Source organism: Macrosteles quadrilineatus, unplaced genomic scaffold (genome assembly GCF_028750875.1).
Source record: "Macrosteles quadrilineatus isolate MER2022 unplaced genomic scaffold, UCM_ALF_1.0 Scaffold_1__1_contigs__length_201487025, whole genome shotgun sequence".
In the NCBI taxonomy this organism is placed as follows: domain Eukaryota; kingdom Metazoa; phylum Arthropoda; class Insecta; order Hemiptera; family Cicadellidae; genus Macrosteles; species Macrosteles quadrilineatus.
In genome coordinates this window covers 175,767,769-175,782,975 of record NW_026542594.1, presented here as the reverse complement: position 1 = coordinate 175,782,975, position 15,207 = coordinate 175,767,769, and the positions used below count along the sequence as shown (strand labels likewise).

The following is a 15,207-nucleotide window of genomic DNA, read 5'->3' as shown; positions in this document are numbered from 1 at the left end:
ATAACATTTTTAGGTGTAATTTATTTTACAAGAACAATACAATTTTTAGTAACACTTAATCTATAAATCACCACTGATTAAGATTAAACTTGTCAATACAAAAATATAGTTGAAACAGGACATATTCACAATATTTACAGTGAAATGTCTATTGTTTGTAAACTTTCAGGTCAAAACTTGTTTAAGGTTTATGATTTACGATAAAACAAAATTAATTACAATAAAAGGAAAGGAATGAATAAGTGAAATTTCCTTACGACTATCATACTATAAATCTGTTTACCGAAACAGAAATTCATCAATATACCTTAAAATAAAATTCAGTTCATTTTTTATAAAAACAGTAGGCCTAGTATCGTCATAGATAAAACATACCCTTGTGTTGCTTAGTCTATGGTATCATCTACAATCCAGCAACCAATACGGTAAAATCAGGTAAGGCTGTGAAGCACAATTTATTACAGGAATTGAATTTCACCTTACTCTGTAATAAATAATCATTTAAAAAGAAAAAAAAATTAATTCTATAGGTATGTTGTTAGGTGTGTCATGCTAATATAGCGGAATATGCTGGTCCGCAATCGCGGAGGGTCCCCGGTCCAAAGGAAGTACATTCTGTAATTTGTTTATAATGGATTTAAAAATCCACATCATTTTCTTATGTATCTTTACCCTGTTGTAAAGCAACTAGTTTGAAATAATACTATGATTGGAATATAGTTTATGACAACAGTTTGTTATAAAAATAATTAATGTAGCCTATAATATGCACCATAGATTTGCTACTTAATTAAGTTTTACTAGTATTCTAGTGGGAAGTTATCGGACACATTATACAAAATTAAACTTAATTACAAATCAAATGTACGTTATTAGTTATTAGGTCCAACAACACTTTTACTTTTAAACAAATTCCAAATTAAATGTTTTCAAGTGTTGAGGCAAGTTGAGTTTTTAATTAAACTGGTGTGCAATCATCAAAAGGAAGTTAATGAATGAAACCTACGGAATTTTAATAACCAAATCACCCTATAATCTCAAAATGACAATAAACTTAACATTAAGATTAATAGATAACTTGTTTTATTTGAACCAGGTAAAACAACACAAACAACAAGAAGCAATGAACATTATATGAATATTTCGTGTAAAAAATTAACCAGTATTTGAATAATCACTCTACAGATAATATACACATATATTTCCTGGCATGACAATTTAAATTGATAATCAAGAGCTTATCGGAAAGGACCAGATCATACAAAATTGATTTTTGTTTGGACGAACAACTATCCGTTGTAGTCAAAATATTTATTTCATTCGTATTGTCTTATTGAAAGTGATTTCTTGGTTTTGGTGCTTCATATTTTGGACTACGGATGAGGAGGCAGAAAATTATTTCAATTTAGTATTACAAACTATTTGGGTTCAAAATCAACATTATAAATAAGCTACTTAACATGCAAATTAGTGCTTCAATAGTATATTACATCTCATCGCAGTATCGTAAACACCTACTTTGGTGAAGGGTGTACAATACTTTTTGCCACATTACCAATCACAAATATACAGGGCGAGTAAACACAACTTAGTTGTACAATACAACACTGTTTAATATACATTATTTATATACAATTTTCTAAAAAAAAAATCTTTTCAATACTTAAGTATTATAGAAGTGCAATGTGCCCGTAAAAAAATATCTATCATATGTAGGTTGAGAGCCTACTGAAGAAATATAATGTCTTTTTGAAGCAGTGCGTTAAGGTGAATTAACCAAACTTCAGCTAATTTTATTGAACCTTTTCTGTTTAGACTTCTGATCTACAACTTACACACAAAGAAGCTACTTAATGTATATTTTAGTGAAAATTATTTTACCCTGGTGACATAACAGCTTGTATCCTCTATGCCGTCACATAGAGGTACAATAATGATAACTGAAGTAAACTTAGTCACAGATTTTTAAATTTTTTGACATTGAATTATTTGACATTGAATTTTTTGACATGAATTGTGTATTGATATCTAAAATTGTAAAATACCATTAAGTCTACTTGAGCAAACAGAAATTTTACTGCTTATTTGACATAATAAAACACTTTAGCCTAAATCGGTTTACTATGATTTTGTGTCTTGTAAATATAAAAAGATAACGAGTGGTCATGGTTACACTAAATTGTAACATTTGAATTTATGTTTTCTTTTCTCCTGTTTAGTGACAGCATTAGTAATATGTGCCTATAAGTGTTCAGCTTCCCATAATTTGATAACATTACCTGCTAGGTTTATTTTTGTAGATTTATTTTTTGTTATTGAATAAAGCATTCTGTTTATATTCAGTATAAATTTCTTAACAAAAATGTTCATGTCTGCCTAAAAGATTTTCATGAAGTAATTGACGAGTCAAAGTGATAAATGTTAAACTTGTAAAATCCGAAGGTAACATGAATATTATACAAAAAAAAATATATACATATATATCTAGACATTGTTGCAAAAATGCTAAACCCTTTACAATCCTAAATCAATAAAATTCTGGTGCAAGCGTTTGGTCAAAGTTGAATAAAATACAATATTTATTTAACAACATTAATTTATAAAACTACTTATAGAAACCGAAATAAAACAATTACACACTTAAGAATTATTTTATCCAAACACACTGACTGTATAGTTCACTGACAAAAGTTTTTGTAAATAATATAAATAGCCAAAAATAAAGAAAAAAATGAAGTTTCACCTGAAGTAGAGGGGTGAAACTTAAGTGAAATCAATCTCGCAAACACAAACCATTTACAATTGAAGGAAGATTTTAAATTATATCCAGGGCGATTATAACGGAAACACTGCTTTACTTAATTTTTATACCATTCTTTTTACCACGCAACATCATATGATTTGATTTGGCGTTATCGGGATAGCGGATTACCAATGCAGTATCTTCCATAGGAAAATTTTGTGGGAACTTCTTCATAGCCAAAGCTGCCATTTTGGACTCGGTATAGTTGACAAATGCACAGAAATTTTGATGCTGTACGATAATTTCACCTTTAATCTTTCCATACCTAAAACAAACACAAATTCCTGTGGTACAGACACCAAATATGATGACAACACATCATGCATAAATTTAAATTAAGATGCAAGAATGATGAGTGCTATATGAATTATGAGCAGTGATACTAGATATTCCAGCTAATTCTTGGTGCAGAATTATTTATTTAAAAACATTGGCTTTTTAAAAACATCTAGTAATAAGCATGTAAATAAGGTCCGAAGGTTTTGAAAGACTGGTCTACTTAGAATAATTTTTGAACGTACAAGTGCTCAACGAACCAGCTGGTTCACACCTCTGAAACATTTAAATACTTCATATGATAAATTATGCTATGAGCCACTTAATCACTAAATTGCACAGTGCTTAAAACGTTGTGTAACTTCATCTGGGATTGTTGATCGTTGTTTTAGCGAATTTCCCTATAGGGAAGTAGCTATTACCGTAGGTGGCACGGTAATACCTAGACCCGGGACCGATTTCCTTTTTCATTTTGATGTCCCCAGAGGCCAAAAACACCATTTGTTCAAATTTTTATATATGTATATATATATATATATATACGTCCGTGAACGCGATAACTTGAGTAATTTTTGTCCGATTTTGATGAAATTTGGTTTAAAGGTGTAAAGCGGGATAAACTTGAATGAGTTCGCGAACCAGCATGATCGGACCATGGGAACGGGGCTTTACGGGGGGTTTTATGGGGTAAAAATTGGTTTTTCTCACTTTTGACCCTCAAAACACAAAATTTCCCAATTTCTCTTTAGACCTTTTTAAAGAGCTTAAAAAAACAAATAATTTAGTATATAAAAGTATTTTTGTTCGGTTATTAGTAACGGAGAAAATTAAAAAAATTGTAAATTTAAAATTCCTATGTTATTCTTAAGGAGAATATTGTTAAATGTTGTAGTTTGCTTGTTTATGGATATATTTTGATCAAACTTGGCAAATTTATTTATTTTGTACTAAGCTATCAATATTTTACTAAAAACCACAATTTATTAGTTTCCTTGTAGCAGCAAACCTAGGTACTCGTTAAACCTAATGTTATTAAAATATATTTAATTGAAAATCAATTCAGACAAATGGAAATTCGCTTAGTCGGCAGGTTTGCTGCGGCGGGGGTATTTTATTTACTTACAGTAGGCTGATCCATGATACTTTCCCTATCAAGAGAAAAAAAAAATATTTGGAGTTGGCTTTGAGCGAATTCCCCAGTCATGGTAAGACAGCTCCAGGACAGATTTACTTTTTGTATGAGGTACCCAGAGGGAAAAAATACCATCCATTCAAATTCTAACTTATTCTTATGAAGAATAAGTCAACTGTATTTTGTTTGTTTATGGGTATAGTTTGATCAAACTTAGCAAATTTATTTCGTACTACGCTATCAACATTTTACTGAAATAACACACTTTATTACCTTCCCTGTAACAGCAAACATAAGTAGACTACTCATTGAACCCAATGTTATTTAAATAGGAAATAAATCTGACAACTTTAAGGAAATATTCAAGTGAAAACCCAACCGGGCTTAGTCAATTTTTTTGCTGTAGCGGAGGTATTTAAATTATCCAAACTCCAGAAAAACTTGTACTGGTGAGAAAACATTTTAGGCAAATCCACTCAGCTGATACACAATAAGTTTGGTACTATTTCCAATAAACACAGATAAAAATAACTCCAACATAAAAAATAAAATAAGAATTTGTTATACTTACTTGCTAAATATGGGTTTAAGTTTCTCCTGTGTTATCTTCTTTGTAACATTACCAACCCAGATGGAGCTGCTATCAAATGGATTGCTAGGGCTGAAAAAAAATCAATTTGTAATAGTATCTTGTTTTATTGTTATCCGCTGATTCTTACTGAACGACTATTGATCAAATAAATCCTTAGCACCATAAATGTTACAAACATCAAATTGAAGCAAATTGATTCTTCACAAAAAAAAAATGTTAGAAAAATTAGGTACAGTCACAGAAGCTAAATTATCCGGGGTAATTGGGGGAGGGAGACCAAGGATAACTGAAAACCACAGTTGATCAAATACAGTGTAAAAAAATACTTACAGCAAAACCCAGAGTACTCATGTGCGAGACAATTGGAAACTGGGAATGGTTTTTAATGATAAGAATAACCAGACAATCAGACATCAAGATTATTAGGCTACAAGTTTTTTTAAAAACTCCACTAGTGAGAGTCAAATATTGAAAAACATAACAAGAATTACTTCGTTTTTACTGAACTACGAAAAGAGTGATTAAAAAAATGAGGGTGTATAGAAAATTTTCTTCATAGAAATTGCAGAATTAACTCATGAAAATGTGTTGTGTATAACATATTGATTTACAAGTTGTAGTACAGTCACAAACATGATCAATTATAAAGTTAAGTAAGTTAGACTTCCCTAGGATATACCTTTAGATGTGACAAATTTGGAAAGTGGTGGTTTTGCCTCAGTCCAAAATAAGCCTGGATGTCACCTGAAGTTGATGTTTCATTTGCGTAATTCAAAACTTGGCAATAATAAAACACATGTGTCTACCGAATTTAGTCAATTTCCAACTACCACCTAGCTGTAAATCATTATATGGTTTAAAACTCGCCGTGCAAGAGCTTTAGTAAGTGACTGTACTTACTCGGTATATGGGTCGTATTCATTGGCCTCTACAACTTTGGCAGCTGCGCCTGATGTTGATGGTTCGTCAATTTCTTCATCAGAATAATAGATGTCATTCTTATTATAAGAATTGGCACCATTCAAACCTCCTATTTCCAAAAACCGCTTTGCTTGCTGAAACGTAAGCATAAAATTAACAAGTTTAAAGCATTTATAAATTTATCTTCCATTTTAAACGTAACCAAGTCAAATTGAGGGGTTTTATTAGGCATAATTACAGGGTATCCACACAGTAGCCTATAATTGTCTAGTAAAAAAAAAAAAAACATGTAAATATACCCCGTGTACTGGGTCAAATAATCAAACTTTATCCCCAATGTCAAAATGTAACTAGAGATAAATTCCACAGTTCCAATGTTAAATTGCACAGATCGTGGATTGAGGGTAGAGAAAGAGTAGTGAACCAATCAGAATAGGAAACCTAGACTTCTGCGCATCCAGTTGGAGTGGGTAGCCGACAAGAATGTATAGTGGTAACTCTTTTAGCCTCAAAACCATAATTTTTTCAAGTTTTGAGGTGTTCACCTATTCCTTCTACCTTACTACTAAATTTTAACACGTTGAATGCGGCCTACTGCTATAGCAGTAGCGCGGCACTGGCACTGCTCGCGGCCTACTGCTAAAACAGTAGTGTCCTCGCCCGCCAAATATTGCGTTTGTCTAAACCCAGCACTTGGCCGGCGCCAATGTGATTGTTGCCAGGCTGTAGCTTAGAATACGAGATTTATTTTAGTGTAGGTTGGTACTAAACATTCCTGTAAAATCCCGTCTGGCAATGCTTTTGTACCGTTTTCGGGGATTTTCTCTATTCGAGCCATATTACAAAGACTGGTTATTGATCCAGGCAGTGCTGCTACCTTTGGGTGTTTCAGTGAACTACGTCCACTTTCGGGATAATGCAGAACAATCACCACTGCTCTTTTGTGATTCGCCTTACTGAGATATTTCAATGCCAATAGAGATCGCTGATTCAGTAGCGTGCCGGGGCTCCGCCCGCAGTTTAGGGAGCGCCATAGTGGAGGTTTTCAGCAGTCAACGTGTTAATCAAAATCGTTCAAACAGTTTTTTGTGAAAATCCAATTTTTTGTTATTATATGGGTTTTTAAGAAAATCACCATTAAAAATAAAAATTTAAAAAAGTGCATAAAAAAACTTAAGATATTACAAATTAGAACCTGCGGACCAAATTTCATAAAAATCTGACTACAGGTATAGTATGTTCTGTACACATCAACACACACAGAATCACTTCAAAAACCACTTTTTGGGTTCATGGGGAACCCAAAACAGATGTTTCCACCCCCAACTAAAAAATGTTGAGGAAAACAATACTTTTTCCATACCACTAATGTTCCTTCATCACAAAAACTAGGCTTGATCTCTTCTTATTGTGGCCTATTGTAATAAACAAATTGAATGTTTTTAAACAGTTAATGCAGTTGCTGTACTTACAGATGTATTGTATTCATTCAGCTGTAGTGCCCGAATAGCATCATGGACAGAGTATTTGCCATTTTTGCATAGCAGCATTATCTGCACTTCTGAAAGTTGGAATTTCGCCTCTTCACATTCGGGGTCTAATTTTAAAATTTCATTTAACACAGTCTCTGCCTCCGTATATTTCTAAAGGAGGAAAACATTAAAATAAATGCAAATAAATAACTAAACTAAATAGTATTTTTGACAATTCTATTGAAAACGTAGACTACTATGAAAGAAAAGATTCATGTTCTATATCTGCATCAGCTAAAAGTAGCAAACAAAATGTGTTAATTGTTATCTTTGGCTACCCAAACTTAGAAAAATATTGAAATTGTGTGATTTTTATATTGTTCTTTCTAAATAGTAGCTAAGTCAATTATTATGTTACCAACGCAAACACAAATTTAATTTTTTAAACATCCAAGGCAGAGGAAATTAAGCTAAGTATTATTTTCTAACTATTAAATTCATGCTCAAGTATTACTTAAATGCTGCATTTTTATTAAAGAGCAGGCCTTCCCTCCTACCCATAACATGTATGTTACCTACCTTAAGTTCTATATAAATTTCTGCCTTCCTAAAATAACCTTTAGAATAGGTTGTAAATTCTCTTGTCATATATTCTGCTTCAGATAATGCTCTGAAAATAAAAGGTAATTATTGAGATATGGTTGCAGTAAAACTAAATACAGGTACAGTAGACCACCTCTTAACCGCCCTCGCATTATCCGATAATCGCATTATCCACCCTTGCTCATAAAATATTACAGTTTGTTTTAACCGACCATGTTTAAAGAGCAATTCAGGTTAACATTACTACTACTTAATTACTAATTAAACAGCACACATCCAAACAACAACTTCATCAAGTTATTTCAAGACAAAAACATTTTGGAAGAAGTGAAATTCGAAGACATCAACCCCAAATCAAGCAAGTGGGTCTTACACATCAGCACCTACACATGAAAGGTACTATAATCAAGTTACTCAAGAAGATCTCATGAAAAGCCAATATCGAGACAAACTGAATGAACACAACTGTAAGTTATTACAAATTTAATATCAATAATAACATTTACCTCAAGAATTCATTGAACAGATAGGTAGCTTGTAAACATTGTATAGTTTAAATTTTACATTCAGCAGTGCCCAAATTCTGTAAATTAAACTCTCCAAATACATCAAAACCACTAAAGCACAATTAATATTAAAAAGTACAAACAAAGAAATTTCACCAATATAATTGTGACAAAGCACCAAACTGACAACTAAGCAGTGACGTCATAGCCAACTCACAGATTGACACATTCTTCACTTCCAACACGACACCTGCTGCCCCGGAGTGTTCGAACTGAGAGTTGCTGACTGCACGCTAAGCAAACTGACCAAGGACACTGCCACTTCAAACAGTGTCTACAACATACTCCCAACCAGTAATACAGTGCAAAGCTGTATTCTTCATCACTATTCATACATTTTTGACAAAGCAAATAAATTTATTCATTTATTTAAACATTTATACACAATCATTTTTTTCTAATTGACAGAAGCAACCAGCCAAAGCTTGTCTAAAAAACTGTACAATCTTTATCACACAACATTTTCAATTTTCAACAGAAGCAACCAGCCAAAGCTTGCCTAAAAAACTGATTACACAATATGTTTAATCTTCAACAGAAGCAACCAGCCAAAGCTTGCCTAAAAAACTGATTACACAATATTTTTAATCTTCAACAGAAGCAACCAGCCAAAGCTTAAGCCAAAAAAGTTCCCAATCTTTATCACACAACATTCTTTAATTTCAACAAAATTCTCAAGACTTTATTTGGACGAAAGCAACTTAACTATGTCAATGAACAAAACAAAAGTTTCAAAATATCCCTGTGGTGAATGCAACATCGGTGTAAAATACTCCAGTATAAAATGTACTGGTCCATGCAACTCCTGGTTTCATGGTGGGTGTGTCAATATCACAGAAAAACAATTGAAAAACCTTTCTAAAGAAGACATTTCCTTATGGAGGTGTAACAATTGTAGTGATCTTTCCCTCACCTCTATAAAGCCAGCGTTACAACTAAAAGAAAGCCAAACTCCCACACCTCCAAATCAAATATCCTCTGAAAGTCAGGGTAACAAAATGGGCGAGGTAGAAAACAAAATTCTAGAACTAGAAAATTCAGAAGATCCCGATTTAGAAACTTCTCTGACACTTGCAGCAGAAAATAAATAGTTCTGTAGTGACAGAACATCCACAGCATTATCTCATAGTTTTCAGATAAACATTCACCTTCAAACTATTGTCTTCTACGTAAATATTAAGTTATCTCCTTTCTAAAATAACACTTTCAAATATTGCTTGGAGATATTTCAATCCAGGCCTAAACGTTTTACATACTGGTGGACAATGCACAAATACACACCGAATGGGTTATTTTTACATTTGAATTAAATAACAATTGATACAGAGATATTTTTTAAAGGCTAAGTAAAGTGCAAGAACAGCATAAGTAAGAGATACAATAGAATACTTGTTTGATCCAAAGATAGAAGAATCAACATTTTGATCCCAAAGTATCATCAATAGGCCTATCATAGTTTTCAGCGTCTTTACAAGTTTCCTCATATATAACTATTTTCCATCCATTTAAATAGTTTCCATTTAATTAGGCATTAGTTAGTTTCCATTTAAATAGGCTATTTTAGAGAATTTTTGGTCAAGAATTATTTGATATGTAGAGTTTAAAAAATCATTCCTAATATTTTAGAAACAAGGAGTTGATGATTTTTGTTGTTCTTTATTTAAAGATGTTGGCAGCCACGTTTGACCTAGCATTTGCCCGTTCACAGAGACTATGGGCGTGGAACGTATCAAAGCAAGGGGTGAACTGTACTGATAAAATGTTTGTATTTGTGACCAGGATCCAAACCGACGACATTGCTGTCTTGGGCCTGAGCTCCGTGACACTACCAACTGAACACCACCACTACCACTCTGTTATGTTTTATCACTTGTTTTGTTGATTGCGGTTGTCATTTTTGCCATCTTGTTGCCGTTTCTCATTTTCGTTTTGTTTATTGACTAATTCATTGTTATTGACTTACCATTGTATAACTAGTAGTAAGCAAGTCTTGTGTGTTATTTCATAAAATTGTTCCAAAATATCAAAATGGAGTTGTCCGTTGGAATGTAAAATAAAATCAAATGAAATAAAAAACACCAACTGAACCACCAACTCACAAATTAAATAATGAAACTGTAAAAAAATCCAAAAATACCATCTAGTTTTGAGTAGGCCTAAATACATAGGCTATAAACTAAAATAGTTCCCTATGACTGACTGCTTTTTAAATTGGTGGATGAGAAAATAAGGTAAAAACTGTTTATGTTAGTTAATTAATTTCAAAGGATTTGGTAACGAAACTGTGACTCAGAATTACACCTTTTTGTTATTGAGACACATTAGGTTTTTTTACGGGGCAATATTTGCAAGATAAATCCTTAAATTTACGGAATATCAAAATGTTAAGTAGGCCTACAATAAGATAATAAAATGAGCAGTTTTACCTTTTATAATCCTGTAAACGAAAGTAGCAATAGCAGCGGTTATTATACAAACGGGCATCTCTAGGGAACTTTGTAATTGCTTTGTCTAAGATGGATACCGCACCCTTGAAATCCCCGAAAACAGCTTTTTGGTAAGCCTGATTGCCCAGCTCCTCCACACTACTCATTGCTGCAAGGTACCTAAAAAAAAATACAATTTAATAAAATATATCTTTCAAGAAAATTTTAATTTATCCATAGGCCATTAAATAATCAAATAAAACATATCCAAGTTTAAAAAGTTATGTTAAAATCTAAGGTTGTGGACTTGGTTGAATACAAATGTTAATTATGCCCTATATTGGTGACAAGGAATTATTTTGGGCACATAAGCCCTAACTTAGGCACACACACAAGATGATCGAATAAACCACAATCAAGAAGTCTAACTATCAACCTATTCATTCAACACCACAGCAACTCAGCAACGATGTTACAAATCTTAACTGACATTGTTTTTTTATTGAGTTGTATAACATTGGAAAGGAAGAGCTTGAGTTTAAAAAAATTATGGGACAATAACATAGCCCATGCGACACAGCGCCAGTGGTAATCAATTTTTTCTAACCTATATAGACCTAATGAAATATTTTTAAACCTTTTAACGAACGCATACAGTACTTTGGCAAAAAGGATCTGTGAAACCCAGGGATGGATTTACAAAAGTCTGCCACCCCCTGGCACTATTTTAACGGCTAACTTATATACAATCTATTAACACTTCCCGGACGGGCGAAATCGTGACATAGAATGGGAAAAAATTATAGGAAAAAATAAAAATTAATTTTTGTTATTTGTGTTTTGTTATACAACTATGCATAAAATAAACACAATGGAACACTTCATACTGTCAAAATAATTTTTTACTCGTTTTTAAATAGCCTATGCGGATATATCCGCTACCCGTCCGCGGATGAGTAGAAAAGCAGCGGATATATCCGCCACTCCGTCTTTGAAGATATGACCATGACAACATTAGTCAACAAATAAAGAACAATATGTAAACAATAAATAAAGACAACGTAGTGTTGAGCGCCAAACATCGAGGGGAGAGCGTAGGAGAGGTGGGTGGCACGCGGGAGAGGGGGAGGAATGGGAGAGGTGTAGGTGCGGGAGAGAGGGGGTAGGTGCGGGAGAGAGGGGGGAGTGCGGGAGAGAGGGGGGAGTGCGGGAGAGAGCGCAGCCATGGAGAGAGCAGGAAAGTGGCACCTTGGTACCGCGAAACATCTGGTTAATGCTCTAGCACCTGCCAGTCTGTCTGAAGAGAAAACTGATATATCCGCTTCCCGTCCGGAACATCAAAAACCATAAGCGGATATATCCGCCACCTGTCCTTTATCGCCAAAGACTTAGGCGGATATATTCGTCACCCGTCCGGGAAGGGTTGAATAACATTAGGTTTACAATGAGTACCTAGGTTTGCTGCTACAAGGAAACTAATAAAGCGTGTTTTTTGGTAAAATATTAATAACTTAGCTTAGTATACAATAAATAAATTTGCCAAGTTTCATCTAAATATATCCATAGACAAGTAAACTACAACATTTTGGAAATATTCTCCATAAGAATAGGCCTAACATAAGAATTTTAAATTAAATTCTTTTTTATTTTCTCCGTTACCAATACCTTTGTTAAAAATTGAGTATGAGAATTTTTGAATTTTGGGATAGGCCTAGTTCCCGCGGTGGCCACTAAGTAGACTATTGAAAGCGTGCGGCCAAGTAGCTGACTGAGATCTAGAGAGAGAGTAGCACGGCCGCGGGAGGCTCATTTCTGCGGCAAAATTCCAGTCTGACTATTCTCGTAAACATTTCGCTTCTTAAAGGGTTTGTATTCATTGGCTATATAATTCATTCTACCAACCACGAACACTGTCCATAACTTAGGACATGGCACCACCATTTTCTTATATCCGAAGCTCATTCATTTTGATGTAACCAATGCATATCAAAATATCTCTAGGCCTTTTTCAATTCAATTAAATTTGTTTAAGTTATTTAGGCCTACGGCAAAAGTCATTTTACAATAAATAGGACCATAGGCCCTACATAAAAAAATGCAAAGCAACTTAATTTACAATTGTAAAAGTACATGCATGCTCACACAAGATTCAATTTAAGCGCTTGAAACATAATAGCCTAAATAAGAAGTACAGTAATTATAAATAGCACATGCATAGCAAATAAAAAATAACTTAGGCTAGGCCTAAATACAAAACCAGAACAATAATTGGCAATTAACCCTTTGAGTGCCAACGTCCGGGGAACCGGACGTTTTTAAAATGAGCCAAAAGTGCCGACGTCCGGCCGACCGGACGTTTTTAGAACGAGCCAAAAGTGCCAACGTCCGGCTGACCGGACGTTTCGTAATGATCGAACAGTTGTCATAACAACCGAATGGATACTCGGATTCTTTTAACCCATATATTAACATTGAGTTGAAAGTTACTAGATGCGATACATCGATTTTCGTTGGTCGAAATATCAAAAATTAGATTTTTACGAAATTTTAACCTAAAAATCGCCAGATCGCGCTCGGCATTTTTAGCGCGATCTTCGGGAAAAATCATCGGCATTTTTTGAGCGTTACTTTTATTTCTCGCCTGGCACTCTAAGGGTTAACTTAGCCCTACTTAGACAAGAATGGTGGTTTTAAATAAGAGCAGAAGTAACATTCGCATTCGGGAGATATGGCCTTATGGTTTAATAAATGACTTATTCAAATTCTTAACCCTAAACTTTTTAACTAAGTTACCAAACAGACCTTATGCAAACAGAAATGTGTGTAACTTATAGCCTAAGTTATTTAGGCCAAGACCTTCCATGATTAAACAGGTGTGTGTAAAATAACTTATCTGAAAGTTTAGGCCTACGCTTCTACTATCTCGGCTACTAATTTATATTTGATAATTAGCACATATCATGGACATATTGTGGGACCTATTTCAAGGTAACTTACTTCAGAGTTTAAAATGTGTAGATAAGTTAGGTCTAAAAGACATAGGCCTAGGCCTAGGCCTCCTAGGCTTATGGTAACTTTCAACACAACAAAACATCAAGTTGGAAAAAAATCTTTAGGGATTCATATGGTTGCAGGTCTATTCCAATATGTGAATGTGAATGCATAGTTACCTAGTCTAAGGATAGTTAGCAGACCTTGAAATAGGGTTTAACCCAAAATGTAACATAAGGGCTGAATGAAAATGGTAATTCTTTAAGGAATTTAATTAAATTCGGGGTTAATATTTACCTGTCTTTTGTCTCTGTTTAATGCTCAAATCCGCTGATACTAGCCTAGTTGAAATGTGTTTGTACCATCTACAAGCTTTTAGAAAATCGTATGTATGCCACCAAACAAAAGAAGTTTTGACAGATCAACTCGACTCGAGACTCGACAGCGCGTCAGACAAAACGACAAAACCAAGGATAACAACGTTCAACGAATCAACGGCAACGGTTCAACCACGGTTCAACGAACAGATCAACCAATCAAATGAACACAACAAAACACAATACCCCCGCCGCAGCAAACCTGCAGACTAAGCGAATTTTAACTTGCCTGATTACATTTTTACTCAAATATTTAAAATAATTAAGACATATTTATTCATAATTTAAATAACTTTAGATTTAATGAGTGCTTAGGGTTGCTGCTACGGGGAAGGTAAAAAGTGTTTTTGACCATAAGTCAATAGTATAAGATGAAATAAATAAATTTGTCAAATTTTATCAATATACATCCATAAACAAGTAAACTACAACAGTTTTCATTTTCTCCATAAGAATAACATAGGAATTTTTAATTACATTATTTTTGAATTTTCTCCGTTACCGTTAGGCATACAACAGCGCTTCAATATACTAAATTATTTATTTTTTTAAGCTCTACAAAACGGTTTGAAAAGAAATTGCGAAATTATTTGTTTTTAGGGTCAAAAATGGGAAAAACCCATTTTTACCCCATAAAACCCTCCATAAACCCCCGTTCCAATGGTCCGATTATGCTGGTTCGCGAACTCGTTCGAATAAACGTAGGTTTACACGTTTGTACCAAATTTCATCAAAATCGGATCATTTTTGCTCGAGTTATCGCGCTAACGGACACATATATATTTATAAATATATATATATATAAATATATATATATAAATATATATATATATGAATTTGAACGGATGGTGTTTTTGGCCTCTAGGGACCTCAAAACGAAAAATTAAATTGGTCCCGGGTCCAGGTCTTACCATGAGTACTACGGTAACAGCTTATTCCCTATATGGGAAATTCGCTAAAAAAGAACCGCAAAACACTCGACAAAACCATTTTTGATTTCCAGTTCCAGATGACCAACATCCAAAATGGTCGAAACCAAAATAATCCC

At 33.7% G+C, this 15,207-nt stretch overlaps 1 protein-coding gene across 1 annotated transcript; it reads right to left on the bottom strand.

The window, feature by feature from the left end:
- Position 1: 1 nt before the first annotated feature.
- LOC128990426 (uncharacterized) lies at positions 2-14,211 on the bottom strand. The gene is made up of 7 exons (XM_054412791.1): positions 14,080-14,211; positions 10,792-10,971; positions 7,776-7,866; positions 7,197-7,367; positions 5,704-5,858; positions 4,783-4,872; positions 2-3,068 (listed from the first exon to the last, which is right to left on the bottom strand). Exons 2-7 carry the CDS (start codon positions 10,956-10,958, stop codon positions 2,855-2,857), a joined length of 888 nt encoding a protein of 295 aa, XP_054268766.1. The 5' UTR covers positions 10,959-10,971; positions 14,080-14,211; the 3' UTR covers positions 2-2,854.
- Positions 14,212-15,207: the final 996 nt, after the last annotated feature.